The sequence below is a fragment of the Zeus faber genome (assembly GCF_960531495.2).
Source record: "Zeus faber genome assembly, chromosome: 10".
Taxonomy (NCBI): Eukaryota; Metazoa; Chordata; class Actinopteri; order Zeiformes; family Zeidae; genus Zeus; species Zeus faber.
The window spans coordinates 19,786,697-19,803,662 of record NC_137199.1 but is presented as its reverse complement, the minus strand read 5'-3'; the positions used below and the strand labels follow the sequence as shown (position 1 = coordinate 19,803,662).

The window sequence follows — 16,966 nt, the reverse complement described above, 5'->3', positions numbered from 1 at the left end:
AACGTCGGGACGCTTGGACTGATACGCCTGGTGTCTTGATTCGCCCCCTTTGACCCCGGCACGCCCTGCTGCCCGCCATGACAATGAGCGTCTCCATCCTGTCCCCTTCCCCAGGCTCCTCCGGGAGAGGAAGGGCCGCAGCGACCGGATCGCAGACTGTCAGAACTGGCACGACATCAACTCGGAGAGCGCCAGCAACGAGATCGAGGCCATCGAGACGTCCACCGAGCTGGTGGACGGACGTCAGAAGGTTTGTCCCCGCTGGTTTGCCGTACACAGCCCCGTCGCAAGGAACGCGGAAAAAAGACGGAAATTTCCGTGTGAGCCGAGGGGGGGGACGGGGGACGTCGACGTTATCCGTTCCGAATACGGAGTTTGTGAGTCGGGCGACCGAAAATATTTATGATTCTCTTTCCCCTGCCAGTTCCTGCTTGGGGAGCTCCAAACTTTCAGAGCCGGACACGGCGACGTGCAGATAGAGTTTGTGCAAGTGCATCAGCCATTTTTGATATTTGTATCTCAGCAGTACATCACTAGTAACCCCATTAGGCTATGGCTTGATTTTACGATCACATAAATTAATCAAAGTTATTATCAGATGTTCCACCCGAATCAATGACATTCAAGCGCAGACAGTGAATCTGGCCCTTAAAAGACACATTTTTAGTCAACGAATGTCGGATGCGGGAACCCGACGAGTTTGACATTTTTACAATGCGCCAATGGCTTCATCATTCTCCAATTCGTCGTTCGTCAGTACCTTAAAGTGCGAATCGGTAAGATCGTCGGTGTTGGGCGGACCCTCGAAAGGCGGACCCCGCCACCAACAATGGAAAACAGCATGTAGAGGAGCACATACTTAACAAAAATACTTTGAGTGAATAAATAAATACTGCTGAATAAATACAGGACGAATATCAAATATGTGATTTGTTTTTCAAACAAAATGATTTAACGGATTACCACCTAACATCCCTGGACATATTATTATTGTTATAACATGGATTTCTTGATTCACGGGAAACAGGAAACAAAGTGATATGAAATGAAATAGCGTGGGAGTGGTGCCTTCTCCACGACATAGCATGTTGTGCTTTTACTGGTATCAGAAACCAACATGTGACCCGCCTCGTCTCGCGTTGCAGATCGTGAGCAGACTTCACATTCACAACTCCAGCGTGTCGGTCATGTACAAGTGCTCTGCTGAAAACAAAGTGGGCAAAGACGAGCGGCTGATCTACTTCTACGTAACCAGTGAGTAACGACTGCGCTCCACCCCTCCTGCACCCAAAGGTTCTTATTAACACGTGAATGATGTCTTCCATCGTTGATAACTGTCCACAGTACAGCCTCGCTGAATGCCTTACTGCTTAGAAACGTACCGCTCCGCCGCTGCTTACTGAAAATGCAGTCCAATGGGGCACATGTTTAAGCCTGGAAAAAAAACCAACATGTCTTTTTTTTGAAAATGCGAAGCTCACCAATGCTCGTCATTTTATCTTAATATGTCATATCGAAAAACATTTCGCAAACCAGCATAAGAGACGTAAATGACGTGAACGGCTTTCGTAAGCCACGGACGGCCGACATATCCTTTAATACGCAGCATCAAACACACAACTGACGACACAATAAAGAAACATAAAACCATGTTTAAGTAGCATCGTTTAACTCTTGCGCTCCCCCAGCGGTTCCCGAGGGCTTCAGCATGGAGGTGCGGCCCTCGGAGGAGCCCGTGGAGCAGGAGAAGGTGTCTCTGTGCTGCAGCGCCGACAACTACACCTACGAGCAGCTGCGGTGGTACCGCATCGACCCGCGGGCCCTGCAGGGCGAGCGGGGCCGCCCGCAGAACCTGGACTGCAGGAGCGTGCACCTGTACGCCGACTCGCTGGCCGGCCGCCTCTCCTTCCGGGAGCCGTCCAACAGCTGGGCGCTGGAGTTCCACATCCCCTCCGCCCGGCTGCGGGACGCCGGACACTACGTGTGCGAGGCGCAGAGCCGGCGCAGCGGCGACAAGCAGTGCCTCTCCAAATACATCTCCGTCAAAGGTGAGGGGCTGGGGGAGGCGGGGGCGGGAGGGGGCGCCCCGGGGGTGGATGGTAGGAATAGCTGGGTGCTCAAGGCGCAATGAGAAAAAATAAGCAGAGCTGTGAAAGGGCCGGGGGAGGGGAGAGGCGCAAACAGACTCATGTGGTGGGATACAGGTGGATATTACAAACCATAAAACACCGACAGGCTGCGGGGGGTGACATGGGGGTGGGTCTGTTTCTCTCTCTCTCTCTCTCTCTCTCTCTCTCCCCCTCTTTCTCTACCGCTCTCCGTCCCCTCTCTATTTCCCCCTCTCCCACCCCCCTCTCTTTCTCTCTCTCTCTCTCTCTCTCTCTCTCTCTCTTTCCCTCCCCCCTCACTCTTTCTGCCACCCCCCCCCCCCCCCCCCCCCGGGCTGCTTGTACAGCAGGTGCATGAGGAATGTACATGCTTCTCCTCCCTCTCTTTCCCCCTCTCTCTCTCTCTCTCTCTCTCTAGCGGCAACATAGTGATGATTTAGCTTTATGTTTTGATTTTCATTATTGTTTTGCATTGCTCTGTAATAGTTGAACAAAGGAGCTCCTATAATTCTCTCTTTTCTCTCTCTCTCTCTCTCTCACTCGCTGCCACCCCGCCCCGCCCCGTAGCGCTGGAGGCCCCGCGGTACAAGCGCAGTCCCACCAACCAGACGGTGAATGTGACGCAATCTCTGCGGATGGAGTGCGATGTGGATGGCCGACCTCTGCCGCAGCTCTCCTGGTTCAAAGACAACCAGCCCATCCACCAAATGTCAGGTACACAGATCCCCACACACACACACACACACGCGCGCGCGCGACCGCACACGCATGCACACACACACACACACACTCACACACACACACACACAAACTCACTGTTTCAGTGTTTGTGCACATACGTACATGTGGGTCTCTGATGGGCCTACGAACACACACACTGTGAAATAAGACAACTCAGTCAGTATTTTGTGGGCAGCCTTTGTCAGAAACCATGCGATTCAACAAGCCGTTCAGATATGCAATCCCTTCCGACGTCACTCGGCCCACGTTACAATTAGAACCCCCCCCCCCCCCCCCCCCCCCCGGTTTGAGTAACTCCACCCACGGCCGGAGAACAACAAGCGCCACTGGGAAACTGCTCTGTTGGTTTCAACGACCAGTACAAATCTTTTAAAAGAAAGAGGAATCAATACCTACTGTCCGTGGAGAAGCTGCAGACGAGGGAAATGTAAGTATTTCAAAAATAGTTCTGATGTTTGTTTTTTTTTCTTTCGGAAAACAAAAGTATGCGGTAGATAGACTGTAGGCTGCAGCGCACTGTGCCACTGCCCCAAACAAAACCAATAATAATAGTGTGTTTGTGATAGATGGTAGATGTATTAATTTTATTTTATTTTTCCCGATGTTTACATGAAACAAAATGTCCCCGCATGCGGTGTCCCCCACAAGCTTGAAGCACGCCAATGAGAGGCAGAATGAACTTCTAAATTTGGGCTAGAACAAATATGAGCCAAGATTCAGCAGCTGGATTGCTTATTTCTTCAAAATTTGTTCAGAAACTGATTTTGGTGGACCGATGAGGTGAAATCAGTGAAAGTTAACAGACTAAATTAAATGGAACCCGGAAGTCATAGTCAAACCTCACAGAACTATAGGAGGGAGGCGCCACCAGCTGAAGCAGACGGTCGTGGAAGACGATGGTCCCTTTAACAGAGAGCGGAGACTGAAGGACATGGCTCATTAGCTCCATCAGCAGGTCTCTTCTTGACATCCAACGGGGGGCCAACGCGGCTCCTGATTGACATCCGTCACGGGGATCAGATGGGGACCGGGCGACGTGGCTCACGGAGGTGTGACAGGAATGCAGGGAGAGAGAGAGGGGGGTGATGTAGGAAAGAGGGAGTATAGCATCATATACAGTGTGTATATATATATATATATATATATTTATATATATATAGAGCGAGAGAGAGAGAGAGAGAGAGAGAGAGAGGCAGTTTAAAAACAAGAAAACGATTGACAAATTCATTGTATATTACTTTCCACCATTCAAATGTTGTAGTTATTTATTTTTCATGAAGTTATATGTATATCGATCGATCCATCTATCTATCTGTCTATCTGTCTGTCTGTCTGTCTGTCTGTCTGTCTGTCTGTCTGTCTGTCTGTCTGTCTATCTATCTATCTATCTATCTATCTATCTATCTATCTATCTATCTATCTATCTGTCTGTCTGTCTGTCTGTCTGTCTGTCTGTCTGTCTGTCTGTCTGTCTGTCTGTCTATCTATCTATCTATCTATCTATCTATCTATCTATCTATCTATCTATCTATCTGTCTGTCTGTCTGTCTGTCTGTCTGTCTGTCTGTCTGTCTGTCTGTCTATCTATCTATCTATCTATCTATCTATCTATCTATCTATCTAATACATGTCCACCCTATGCATAGGAGGCATGTATTGACATTGAACATTAAAACATACAGTATACATTTGGGTAGACAGTTAATTTTCCTCCAGCCGACTGATGGAAACACACCTCAATCACATTTTATTTATTGCGTCATTCCTAACATTGGTTTAAAATATCCCCCTGACATACCTTTGAAATAAATATACAGTATATATTGGTTTATATATATATATATATATATATATATATATACATATTAAATTTGATTATTTTATTAATTTGCTTGTTTGTTTATTTATTCAGTTATTCATTTATTTATATTTACTCTCTACCACTCTGTGTCCTCAGGAATCCAGCTGCAGGATTCCAACCGCACCCTGAGCATCCAGCGGGTGCGGGAGGAGGACGCTGGCCTCTACACCTGCACGGCCTGCAACCAGCGTGGCTGCGTCCACTCCTCAGCTGCCGTGCGCGTCATCGGTGAGACAAGCGCACACACACACACACACACACACACACACACACACACACACACACACACACACACACACACACACCTGAGCCACTGTCACAGATGCCATACGCACACACACACACACACCCGTACGCATGCACCACACACACATATGCACACGCACACACACACACACACACACACCTAAGCCACTGTCACCTATGCCATACCCACACACACACACGCACACACATAGACACACACACGCACACACACACACACACACACACACACACACACACACACACACACACACACACACACACACACACACACACACACACACACACACACACACACACACACAGAGGCATGCACACTCATGAAATTGTAAATGGATGCATTCAGTGGCTTTATCTTTGCCTGTTGGCAGGAAATAAACAAAATCAAAAAGTCTGAAATGAGGCACAAGTCACTTTACAAGGATAATTGTGTGCATTGAGTGTTGAAAACAGCCCATAACTATATATTCATAATTTAATACTTCATAATTATATCCAGGAAATCAATACAGTTCTCTCCTGGCGGGCCTAACCAGCCCTAAACCCTCGAGCCCAAATGCAGATCAACTTTGACCGTGGGCCTATAATCGCACCGTAACTCCGGTCCAGTGTCCTGTCCATTCCTGAATGGTGCTGGGTACCGTGGGCTCCTGGCCGTGTGCTTTCCAATTCATGTAGTTCATTCACAAGCTAGTAAAACGGGAAATTAAGCCAGGCATCATCAAAGAAACAATATTAGACCTTGTCCTCATAGCGGAAACAAGGGATCCGCGGCACACGCCACACATCCCTGTTTTTACAGGAGCTGTGTAAAAAAACTCACAAAACAGTTCATATTATTTCATTTGCGCTGACATTTTGTGTTATCCATAAATATTTCGGGCGGAATGATCTTGGTTCCGAAATTCCGTCTCGTTTTTTGTTTACCATATTCAAAGCGGAGGTCAAACACTGTCCAACGCCGCACGACTGCGCCCGTTGTCCCCGTGCATTGAATATTTTAATGCATTTTAACCTTTCTAGGTTTCCCGAGCCAATCGTTTCTTTCTGTTGCGTGAACCGGTGCATTATCCCGCCGCCTGCAACCCGGCGCATTTCAGTTTTCCCATGAATTATTCAATACATTCTGGGAAGTGATCTCCTGGCGCGTGATGGATTCAAGTAAGTACAATGGCTCCAATTTAAAAGATTTCACGTAGAGGGCCGAGGCCAAGGGAGCCCCGCCCTAATAGTTTGTACCGGAGCGCCCCCTACAGGGACCCCGCCGGGTTTCAAAGCACCTGCCTTGTTCGGCCAGACCCTTCATTATATGCCCGGGGTCCCGCTTCCTTCCTTCCTTCCTCTCCTTTTCTTCCTTCCTTCCTTTCCTTTCCTTTCCTTCCTTCCCTTCCTCCTCTCTCTTTCCGCGCAGGTTCGAGTGACAAGGCCAACGTGGAGATCGTGATCCTCATCGGCACCGGAGTCATCGCCGTGTTCTTCTGGGCCCTTCTCATCCTCATCTTCTGCAACGTGAAACGGGTGAGAGAGCCGCTGCCGTTCGCTCCTCATAGAGAGGGAGAGAGAGAGAGAAAGAGAGAGAGAGAGAGAGAGAGAGAGAGAGAGAGAGAGAGAGAGAGAGAGAGAGAGAGGGACGGAGCAGCGGTGCGAAAAAAAAAAAAAAAAAGACGACAGGCGGGAACTTGGGTCCGCCCCTTCGCTCCGTAACGCTTCACCCGCCTCTCTGCACGGGGCAGCAGAGCATCCAGCATTTATGTTTTTCCAACAACGGACGTTAAATGTACCTTTTCCCCCCGGGTTAATGGGCCTCCGGATTTGTCGTATTTTTCTATGAACAACATCAGGCGGGTCATCCGGTAATGAACCGAGACGACCTGAGTGGTTGCGTGGGCGGTTCATTAAAAGAGACGTCACTCTCTCCATCTTTCCCACACTTTATCTCTCTAGCTCTCCCTATCACTCTCCCTCTCTCTCTCTCTCTCTCTCTCCCTCTCTCTCTCTGCCGTTCCCTACTGATACAGATTCTAAATCCTGGATGAAGTATTGATAGACACAGAGTTGGGTTCTCATCAGTCTCTTTTGCTGGATGATTTAGAAAGTTAGTTTAAGCTCATTACAATGTAACAACTGGCTAATGGCCCCTTTCTCTCCATTAGGGACAATGGACGTGTTTCTGTGTGTCAAAAACATGTTGAAAATGAAATTGCCTCTCCTTTATCTCTAATGTATTTGATATGGATCTTGGTGCATTGGTATCATTGGTTATCATTGGTATCACTGATATCATTGAGATCATTGGTATCACCGGCATTTCATTGGCATTGGACCCACACCAACTCCGCTATTGGAACCGATGCATCCCTTACAAGGGAAATGTTCTCACTCTGCCCCACTTTCCCTCCCTCAGGTGAATCCGGCCGACATAAAGACGGGCTACCTGTCCATCATCATGGACCCGGGGGAGGTGCCTCTGGACGAGCAGTGCGAGTACCTGCCCTACGACTCGTCCCAGTGGGAGATCGGCCGAGACAGACTCCGCCTGGGTGAGGCGGCGCCGGGGGAGGATGAAGGAATAAACACGTGAAAGGATGGATGGATTATTGATGGAAGGGAGAAAAATGAAGCCCGGGCGTAGGAGGGGTATGAGTGAACAGGTTCGAGGGGGGTGGGGGTGGGGGGGGGGGGGGGTGAGGGGAGTTGTCCGGTCTCTCTGCGGCGCCTAATGGGCCGAGTCCGGGCTGCAGCCGGGCAAAACGCCACAGAGTAAAGTGCTGCGTTTGACGTGTGTTCGGCTTCTCGAAAAAAAGAAAAACACCTCGGGGAAAGCTGTCATCCAGAGCAACCCACGCATGCACGCACACACACACACACACACACACACACACACACACCCACAGGGATGTGTTTGGTGTTTGCTTTTGCAACTACATTTAGATCAAATTTTTTCCCTCCTCGGATTTGTATTAGGCAGATGGAACAGATGTTTTTGCATCGAAAACGACAAAAATGAATGACTGTTGCGCCTCTCTCTGTCCCCTGTCGTCCCTCTGTGCCTCTGTTTAGGCAAAGTTCTGGGCCACGGGGCCTTTGGGAAGGTGATCGAGGCGTTGATCTTCGGAATCAGCAAGAACAATAGCCCTGACACGGTGGCCGTCAAGATGCTGAAAGGTGAAAATGATGTCAACTGCGTGTGTGTGTGTGCGCATGCGCACGTGTTTGTGTGTGTGTGTGTGTGTGTGTGAGCAAATGGTGAACTTACCCTCCCAGCAGACACGGCGGACTCTCTCTCGGTCTCGAAAACCCATTTGCCGAAGATGCACTTCACACGCCGTGCTCAGCTCCGCCCCCCCGCCCCCCACCCACCCCACGCTCGAAAATAACAACGCAGCCGTCTCTCTTTTACCCGTCGCCCCCCTCCCCATCCACTGACAGCGGCGGGTTTAGTATTTTAGTCCCAAGCACATCGCTCGCACACAGGGCAGGTCTCTTTTCGGCGCGCGGTGCCCTTCGCCCTGGCATTTCCCTCGGGATTTTCCCGTCTCTGGGTCTTTTTGGACGCGGCTACGAGGTCTTTGAAAAGGAAAAAAAAAACACCAGCCACACACAAGGCGGAAGCTTAAAGTCAAGCCGGAGCACCGCTTCTGAAAATACAGAGCTCTCCAACATTCAGTTTGTTCAAACTAATTCTTAATGACATACTATGACTGGAACAGCGCACTCGCACTTTAAGGAAGGAGGGAAGCAGGAAAGTCCGGAAATTTGGGGCGAGTTTCACCAGGTTCGTGCAGTTGCGAGGTTGCTTTTTACTCCGAGACGTTCACATGTCTTTGCTTTCGTTTCAGAGGGGGCGACGGCGAGCGAGCACAAGGCGCTGATGTCCGAGTTGAAGATCCTGATTCACATCGGAAACCACCTGAACGTGGTGAACCTCTTAGGCGCGTGCACCAAACCCAGCGGTGAGTTACGCCGATTAGGACGGGGCGTGTCGATTTGGACCCACCCGCGGAGCTCACCGCCGTGACGGTCCCAGCGTTTTGTTGGAATTTCAGCGGGTTAGGCCTCGGCGAGAGCAAAGGCCAACCCCCCCCCCCCCCCCGCGCAACCTCTCAGAACCCCTTCCCCACAGCCATATATCAAACGGAGCTGTGGAGATAGCAGCAGATTGGCGCTGAAACAACATGACAAAGGCTTCCTCTGGTGGTAGCTTTATCATATCCATTAATCAAAGGGTTAGCGGTGAAGTTAGCTGCAGCCGGGAAAAATATTAACGACGCAACGCTTAGCCATTTCTCACGCGGAGGAGGAAAGAGAGCGTGCAACGTGTGATCCCAGTCTCCTGATAAACGGCTGGAATGGAAACTCAGCTGCGTCTCTCCAATCCCTCCCCACCCCGATCAATCTACATATCTACATGTGTGTTTGGGGAAACCGGTGACAAAGAACTTAGACAGACGTCCGTTGCTATATGTTACTGTCTAGGATACTAGATGTGAACATACACGGATCAGCCACAACATTAAAACCACCACTCATAACCCCCTACATTGTGTGGCTGCCCCTCGTGTCCCCAAAACAGCTGTGACCCGTGGAGGCATGGACTCCACCAGACCTGTGAAGGTGTCCTGTGGTATCTGGCACCGAGACGTTAGCAGCAGATCCTTTAAGTCCTGGAGGTTGTGAGGCGGGGCCCTCGTGGATCGAGCTTGTTGTTCCAGCACATCCCACAGGTGCTCCATCGGATCGGAAACTAACCTCAACCATCCACATGATGTTGAAGAAAACGTGATTCATCAGACCAGGCCACCTTCTTCCATTGCTCCATGGTCCAGTTCTGACGCAAACGTGTCCATTGTAGACGCTTTGGGCGGGGGACAGGGGTCAGCATGGACACTCTGACCGCTCCCATACGCAGCAAGCTGTGATGCACTGTGTGTTCTGACACCTTTCTATCATAGCAGCCTTTTCGCACCACAGGACCCTTTTCATAATTCGAAGAACTTTTTGGACGAACCGTCCCTCTTTTTGCGTCCACACTGCAGTTACTAGGAACGATCGTAGTTCTTAGAACTCCGTTTGGAGGGACTTTTTTGGCTCCTTCTCCAGGGCAGGGACTTACCGGCACAAGAGGAACCTTCAGTGATGTAAGCGCACGGTGATTGGTCCAGACGTTAGTCCACCGTCCCTCGTCGGTCCCTCGGACCGCCGGTTGAGTCGCGTCGCTCTGGGTGTGGACCAGCCCACGCTCACTCCGTGGTAATAAAAAAAATAACCAATAAAATTAAAAAACAATAAAAATAGTATTTCTTTATTGATGTATTGATTTTGTTTATTTAATTTTCCGACATTCATTGAATGAATTGACGTGCGCCCCGTAATCCCCGTGGGCTGTCCTGATGCGTGCCCGTGCCTTACGAAAGTCAGAACTAACTTTTAAATGAGGCCTTGTAGATGTAATAAGAGTGAAGATCCAGTAGCTGGATTGCTTATTTCTTGCCTCAATTTTTTTCAGAAAATGATTTTGGTTGACTGATGAGGTGAAATTAGCGAAAGTTAGGGAGTAAACAAAACAAGGAAGCCGTGCTGAAACCCCTTCAGTCAATTCAGACTTCAGACTGCAGTGCGAATACAAACCGGAAAAAAAATCCCTTGAAGGTATTGAGTTCTCGGGGGACCTCCCCAGTTCCTAGTTCTCCTCAGGAAGCCCCCAGAACTGTTCGGTGCAAAAAACGCTTACAGCCAGCATGAACTTTTTCAGCAATTTGTGCCACAGTAGCTCTTCAGAGGGATCAGACCAGACTTGCTTGACTTTGCTCCCCGCGTGCATCAATGGTCCCATGGGCGTCCACAGCCCGCCGACAGGCGCGGGTGACCCGCTGAACCCCGCCCGTGATGGGGATTGGGGATTGCAACTGTTTCCCATGAACGAGGAATTCCCAGTAAGCACGGGTCATAAGCTCGTGTTGATTAAGTCCCTGCCCTTTGTACACACCGCCCGCCGCTACCACCGATTGGATGGCTTCGTGAGGTCCTCGGCTCGGCCCCGCCGGAGTCCTCAGCGGCTCTGGCTCGGGGTGCCGAGAAGATGATCAAACGTGACTATCTTAGAGGAAGTAAAAGTCGTAGGTGAACCTGCGGAAGGATCATTAACCTGTGAGCCCGGCGGCACGGCGAGCCCCGGCCAGTCACAGCACGACGCGGGGGGGCGCACCGGGCGAGCCTGCAGAGGCTCCGGTTGCTGCGTCGTAAGCCCAGGCGGGGTCTGACCCGACCAGGGGGGCGGTTGCGGAGGCGGACGCTGGAGGGATGGGGGTGGAGGACAGTGGTGGGAAACAGAGGTGGATACGGCCGAACCGCCTCCGCGAGTTCCCCCACGTACCTCGGAACCGTGAATCGAAAAGCGACTTGGGGTCGCCAGTTCACTGGTTGTCCGTCTTTGGGCCACCTTTGGTAGGTACTAACTACTGCATACCGGGAACACCCCACAAGACCTGTCGTTGTGGAGATGCTCTGATTTGTATACATTTTTTTTGTATTTCATTCATTTATTTTGATTTCTGTTTAATTTATTATATTTTTTCTTCTGCAACTTATTTTAAATGTACATTCTTTTTGTATGATTTTTTTCTTTCTTTCTGTCCAGGTCCACTAATGGTGATTGTGGAATATTGCAAGTATGGGAACCTGTCCAACTACCTGCGGGCCAAGAGAGAGTTCTTTCTACCATACAGGGTAGGAACATTTAAAGCCAACCACAATATCAGAAATATTGTCAGTTTCCACTGTGTCTGTCCATTTATTTTTTGACATATTTTATAACATTTATAACAACGACAACCATGGTTTGAATTACGGTGGGGGGTGAGTCGGGGTTAATTAAGACTTGGCCCCACCCCCTCCAAAAGAAGTAAAACCAACAGGTCAGGGTGTCGAAACATTTATACATCCTTCTTACCCTGACTGTAAGCATTACAATACATTTCCCAAATTCATGCCTGGAAGAATCTTGTAATATAATTTCAGAAACCCCTAAAATGGACCGTACCATTACGCTGAGAATCGCACTCTGAACCGGAGGGCGCGATCTGCAGCTCAGATCAGAGCGATATTTCTCCAGACAAAGCAAATAAAAACAGTGTTTTTATTGTAGATTTATTTATTTTCCCCCCGTTTTCTAATTGAATGAAACAACAAAAAAAAAAGATACGCATTCTCAGTCACCGTACATTACATGACAGTGACTTTCTGCTTAGGATCGCTCTCCCAAGACCCAGAGCCAGGTGAGGCGCATGATCGAGGCGGGTCAGGTGGAGCAGAGAGGCCATCGTCCACCTTCCTCGCCCTCCTCTTCCGTCGGCAGCCCTCAGAGTCAGGCGTTCACCAACTCCAACCAGAAGGACACGCCTGCAGTTGAGAAAAGTGAGCGAAACGATCCCTTCATCCCAAAATGGTCAACGTTAAAGCCTGTTTTTGAACCGACGTTAACGTCACATGGCGTCCCCTCCTCCCCACCAAACCCTCGCCGCCCCCTAGTGGAGGATTTGTGGAAAACGCCTTTGACGATAGAAGACCTGATCTGCTACAGCTTCCAGGTGGCACGGGGGATGGAGTTCCTGGCTTCCAGAAAGGTACATATTCGGCACAACAAGCGGGCAACACTAGGTCGAACTGGAACAAACTGAATATGAGCCGGAGCCAACTTTCCGAGGTTGGTGACTCTCCCTTCGCGTGCCTTCTTCTCCGGTGTCTGCGTTACCGTTTAAATCCTGACGGTTCACAGGCTTGTTTAAATGGATCGCTTGATCTCACGTCCTGGTTTTTCAATGATCAACATCCTTTGATTGATCTCAACGGCAAAGACATCGGTACGTCTAAACATTTGCCATCAGTGCTGTCTTTGTGTTGTTTAGACAAATACTTAATGATGGAGGGCTCAAACCCCACTTTAATGCAAAAAAACCTAAAACTAAAACCTCTAACAACCGTTAGATTTCAAAATGGCGAGAGAAGGATCAAACAAGGGTCTCGGAAACAAAAAGAGGGATGGAGCCGGGAAAATTGGGTTTGGCTGCTGAATCCACAGTCTGAGGCGCAAATGTTGGAAACGATGTCTCAGTCATCCAACTGTGAGGTGGAGACATTTTCCAGTCCTATATACAACACACACACACACACACATACACACACACACGTCTTGTCTGCATGTGTCCTCATTTGTCTTTGGGGTGATGGTGTGTGTGTGTGTGTGTGTGTGTGTGTGTTTGTTTATCCGCAGTGTATCCACAGAGACCTGGCTGCTCGGAACATTCTCCTGTCAGAAAACAACATTGTGAAGATCTGTGACTTTGGCCTGGCCAGGGACATATACAAAGACCCCGACTACGTCAGGAAAGGCAACGTAAGGAGACGCGCCGGGGGTGGGGGCGGGGGGTTGTTTATTATCCAATTATCGAATTCTGTGTCCCGAGAGAACGTTTTTTTGTCGTCTTTTTTTTTTTTTTATGATCATCTTGTCATTTGGGCGTGTTGTGTGTTCGCTCAGGCTCGGCTGCCTCTCAAGTGGATGGCTCCAGAGAGCATCTTTGACAAGTTGTACACCACCCAGAGTGATGTATGGTCCTTTGGCGTCCTCCTCTGGGAAATCTTCTCACTGGGTGAGACCCCACACGCCCGGCAGACACCCGGAGATGATACAGAGCTCGGGTTGCATCTGCTCCATCTGCAAAGCCGGCGACCCGAGCCAAAACCTTTTAACCTGAGACCCACTGGTGGGGGGGGACGGGCTTCTGGAAGTGAAAGTGGGAAGTTAGCGGCGGCGAGAGACTCTGGAGGGCTGGTGACGTTTACACCCCAACCCCTCGACGTCCATAGTAGCTGATATGGTCTAATCCTCTCACTTTTTTTTGCAAACTTACAAAAAGCCTCCAACTCTCCAGGACTGGAGATAATAAGCGGTAGTCTTGAGAAGAAAGTAGTGTAAAATATATATATATATATATAAATAAATAAGGTCTTCTGCATACCTGTTTTTGCTCATTTTGACCAGAAGCGAACAAGCCAAACTCTTAATTTGTGCTCCCATTCCTCAGGTGCCTCGCCGTACCCGGGGGTACAGATCGATGAGGACTTCTGTAAACGACTGAAAGATGGCACCAGAATGAGGTCACCAGAGACCGCCTCCCCCGAAATGTGTGTGGGCCTTTCTTTGCTTTCCCATTTCTCTCTAATTCTGAAGAACTAAGAACCGATAACTAATTCCCCCGGCTGTCGACGAAGATTTATTACACCCTCCTCCCCATTCCGTACCGATCGTAATTTCATAATTCAATCCTGCGGGTGTGGCGATGAAATAAACCCCCTTTTTTTTTTTTTTAGGTGAATTTGATTCAAAAGTCCTGATTTATTGTCTAACGTATGTGTGGGCGTATGACGTATTTGTGACTGTGCCGCCCCCTGCTGACAGATACGGCATCATGCTGGCCTGCTGGCAGGGCGAGCCCAGGGAGCGGCCCACCTTCCCGGCCCTGGTGGAGATCCTGGGAGACCTCCTGCAGGACAACAGCCTCCCGGTAAGGACGGCTCCTTTGTGGGGCCGGTTCACGGGGCCGAGGAATCCTACCCGTCTCGCCTCCTGTCCCCTGGGCCTGAACGGAGGTCATGTGCGTCTGAATCCGCAGGACGGAAAAGACTACGTCCCCCTGAATCAGTCCCAGAGCTCGGAAGACGACGGCTTCTCCCAGGCGTCGTCGCGGCCTCCGTCCGAGGAGGAGCTGAGGCTGGCCTGCAACGCGCTGCCCATCAGGTAGCGCCGCCCGCCGCTCCCCTCCCTTCGACCCTTTTATTCGGTCGTTTCAAAAAAGCGGTCAGCCCTGGATGCACAACACGTCATGAATCACGCTGGTTTGTCACATCCCGCAGCACCGTTGTGAAATGATTTTCCACTCTGTACGGGAACAAAGTTCAACTGGCATTAGTCACTCATTGTGTTGACTTTTCGAGAAGGTGTGCCGATATGCATCCACATGAAAATAGCGAAACAGTCGAGAATGCTCCATCCTCCGGGCGAAAATTGCATTATTGCCGGGACAAAAATAGAACCGATGGTGGTTACACACCCAACTTTGAAACCTTATTAAAATATTTCAAAATATAGATTGTGAAAAAAATAAAAAAATTAAATAAAATAATTTGACTGGCACACACCTAACCGAAACCATAACCCTAAGACAGTTATTTTTCAATGTTTGTATTACAAGAAACACACATTATAAAAGGGAAGACGCTGTGCCGCAGCTCCGGAAGAATACAGATTGCTTGCTTTGTGTACAATGACGTTCACATTTGGTTGACTGAGGCTTATCAGGCGCCATCTTGTCAGCCGGTACTGAGATGCTGTCTCACGCGCTTCTCTGCAAGGTATTATAACTGCGTGCCCTTCTCCGGGTGTGTGTTCGTGGCACCGTCCAAGCTGTGCCAGCCCAGGGTGAAGACCTTCGAGGAGCTGCCGCTGGAGCTGCACCCGCAGAAAGCACCACAAGTACAGTCTTTTTATAAACCGGACCTTTCTCCGAGAAAAAAAAAAAAAAAAAAAAAAAAAGTCTGACATTTTGTCGAAAGGATGTCACTTCTATTACCGGCACCATTACAGCTCCGGTTTTGGGAAGGCCATGTCTGGAGGCAGGACAGAAGGTGCTGAATGAGTGAATGGATGTGGCATTCAACCCTCTTTGTCTCGTTTCAGGAAAACCAGACGGACAGCGGCATGGTTTTGGCCTCGGAAGAATTTGAGAGGATCGAACATAATCACAGGGGTCCCACGTCCAAAAGGTAAAAAGCCGTTTGATCCAAAGATGACACAGGTCGACGAGCTGCGGTCTTGTTTAAAATCAACGGGCACACGGTACATCGACATACCAAAATATACATGACAAATGAGATCTGTAGGGTTCTGTATTGTCGGAATTTAGAGTCATTCCACACGGTTTGCATGCGGTATTGGCCATTTTGGACGTAATGGCCTAAGTGGCCGTTTCGCTCATTTTGGCCACCATGAGGTATTTCTCAGAAGTCGGAGTGCTCGGACAGAGTTGCTAACCGTTGGTACCATCGGGTCTCCAGCTCGAGTACGGAGCGCCTGACCGGCACCAGCGGCTCCGGCAGCTCCAGGCATCGGCCGGCCTTCCTCAGCCAGCTGTCTGGACAGACCTTCTACAACAACGAGTACGGACAGCTGTCCGAGGAGGGCGTCTGCGACTTCTTCTCCTCGCCGGGCGCCGCCTGCCTAGCCACTTCCAACATGTAACCCCTCCGAAAAAACCCAGCCGAAGAGGCGGGAGAAGACATTCAACGCCACGTCAGACGTCTCAGCAGGGGGCGTCATGGAGGTGAAGGTGTGGAGGCCAACGCTCGGCAACGCGGTCGACGGTCAACCTGCTTGTTTAGATGGGTTTTATTTCAGTCCTTTTTCGAGGATCTATCCAATCCACTTAGTATTCCTCTTATTATATAAAAGAATGCCTCTACTCATTTGTAAAACTCGGTTTCATATTTGACTCAGAGCTGAGTCATTAGATCTTGCCACACCTCGGACTTCGGGATTTCTAACATCCAAATATTATGATTTAACGAACAACCTATTCATGGAGATAATTCGTTTTAAATCCAGGAAGTCCAGCCTGTAGATGCTACTTTCCAGATTTGACCTCTCAAACACCTGACCGGCCTTCTCCTCTCAAATGGACTGAGCTTCATGTGCCTGAACTTTCTCTAGCGAGCCACTGGGTGGCACTACTACATTAAAAGAAACTGAGTATTTTATATTCACCCATGTTATTTTTTAACTTTTATAGAAAGAGTATGCTTTCTTTTGTGTATTTGTACAAATGATGCCCTATATGGGAAGAAAATAAAACAATATAACGTCATTTTATATTCATATATATGCCTGTGTGTCATGTATTTTCTGTCTGTTGTGTTTTTGCTTCTGATGACATTTCAC

General features: G+C 49.3%; 1 protein-coding gene across 1 annotated transcript in view; it reads left to right on the top strand.

Annotated features, from left to right (window-relative positions):
- Window positions 1-16,892, top strand: part of flt4 (fms related receptor tyrosine kinase 4) — a 46,481-nt gene extending 29,589 nt beyond the window's left edge. The window contains exons 11-30 of the mRNA XM_080008582.1: window positions 115-250; window positions 1,146-1,254; window positions 1,689-2,048; window positions 2,676-2,822; window positions 4,807-4,938; window positions 6,386-6,492; window positions 7,379-7,514; window positions 8,035-8,139; window positions 8,814-8,927; window positions 11,612-11,700; window positions 12,222-12,387; window positions 12,502-12,596; window positions 13,244-13,366; window positions 13,511-13,622; window positions 14,058-14,157; window positions 14,432-14,537; window positions 14,646-14,770; window positions 15,385-15,505; window positions 15,710-15,795; window positions 16,087-16,892. Coding sequence (XP_079864708.1) covers window positions 115-250; window positions 1,146-1,254; window positions 1,689-2,048; window positions 2,676-2,822; window positions 4,807-4,938; window positions 6,386-6,492; window positions 7,379-7,514; window positions 8,035-8,139; window positions 8,814-8,927; window positions 11,612-11,700; window positions 12,222-12,387; window positions 12,502-12,596; window positions 13,244-13,366; window positions 13,511-13,622; window positions 14,058-14,157; window positions 14,432-14,537; window positions 14,646-14,770; window positions 15,385-15,505; window positions 15,710-15,795; window positions 16,087-16,270 — 2,653 coding nt within the window. The 3' untranslated portion in view covers window positions 16,271-16,892. The remainder of the gene's footprint in view (window positions 1-114; window positions 251-1,145; window positions 1,255-1,688; window positions 2,049-2,675; window positions 2,823-4,806; window positions 4,939-6,385; window positions 6,493-7,378; window positions 7,515-8,034; window positions 8,140-8,813; window positions 8,928-11,611; window positions 11,701-12,221; window positions 12,388-12,501; window positions 12,597-13,243; window positions 13,367-13,510; window positions 13,623-14,057; window positions 14,158-14,431; window positions 14,538-14,645; window positions 14,771-15,384; window positions 15,506-15,709; window positions 15,796-16,086) is intronic.
- The last annotated feature ends 74 nt before the right edge of the window (window positions 16,893-16,966 follow it).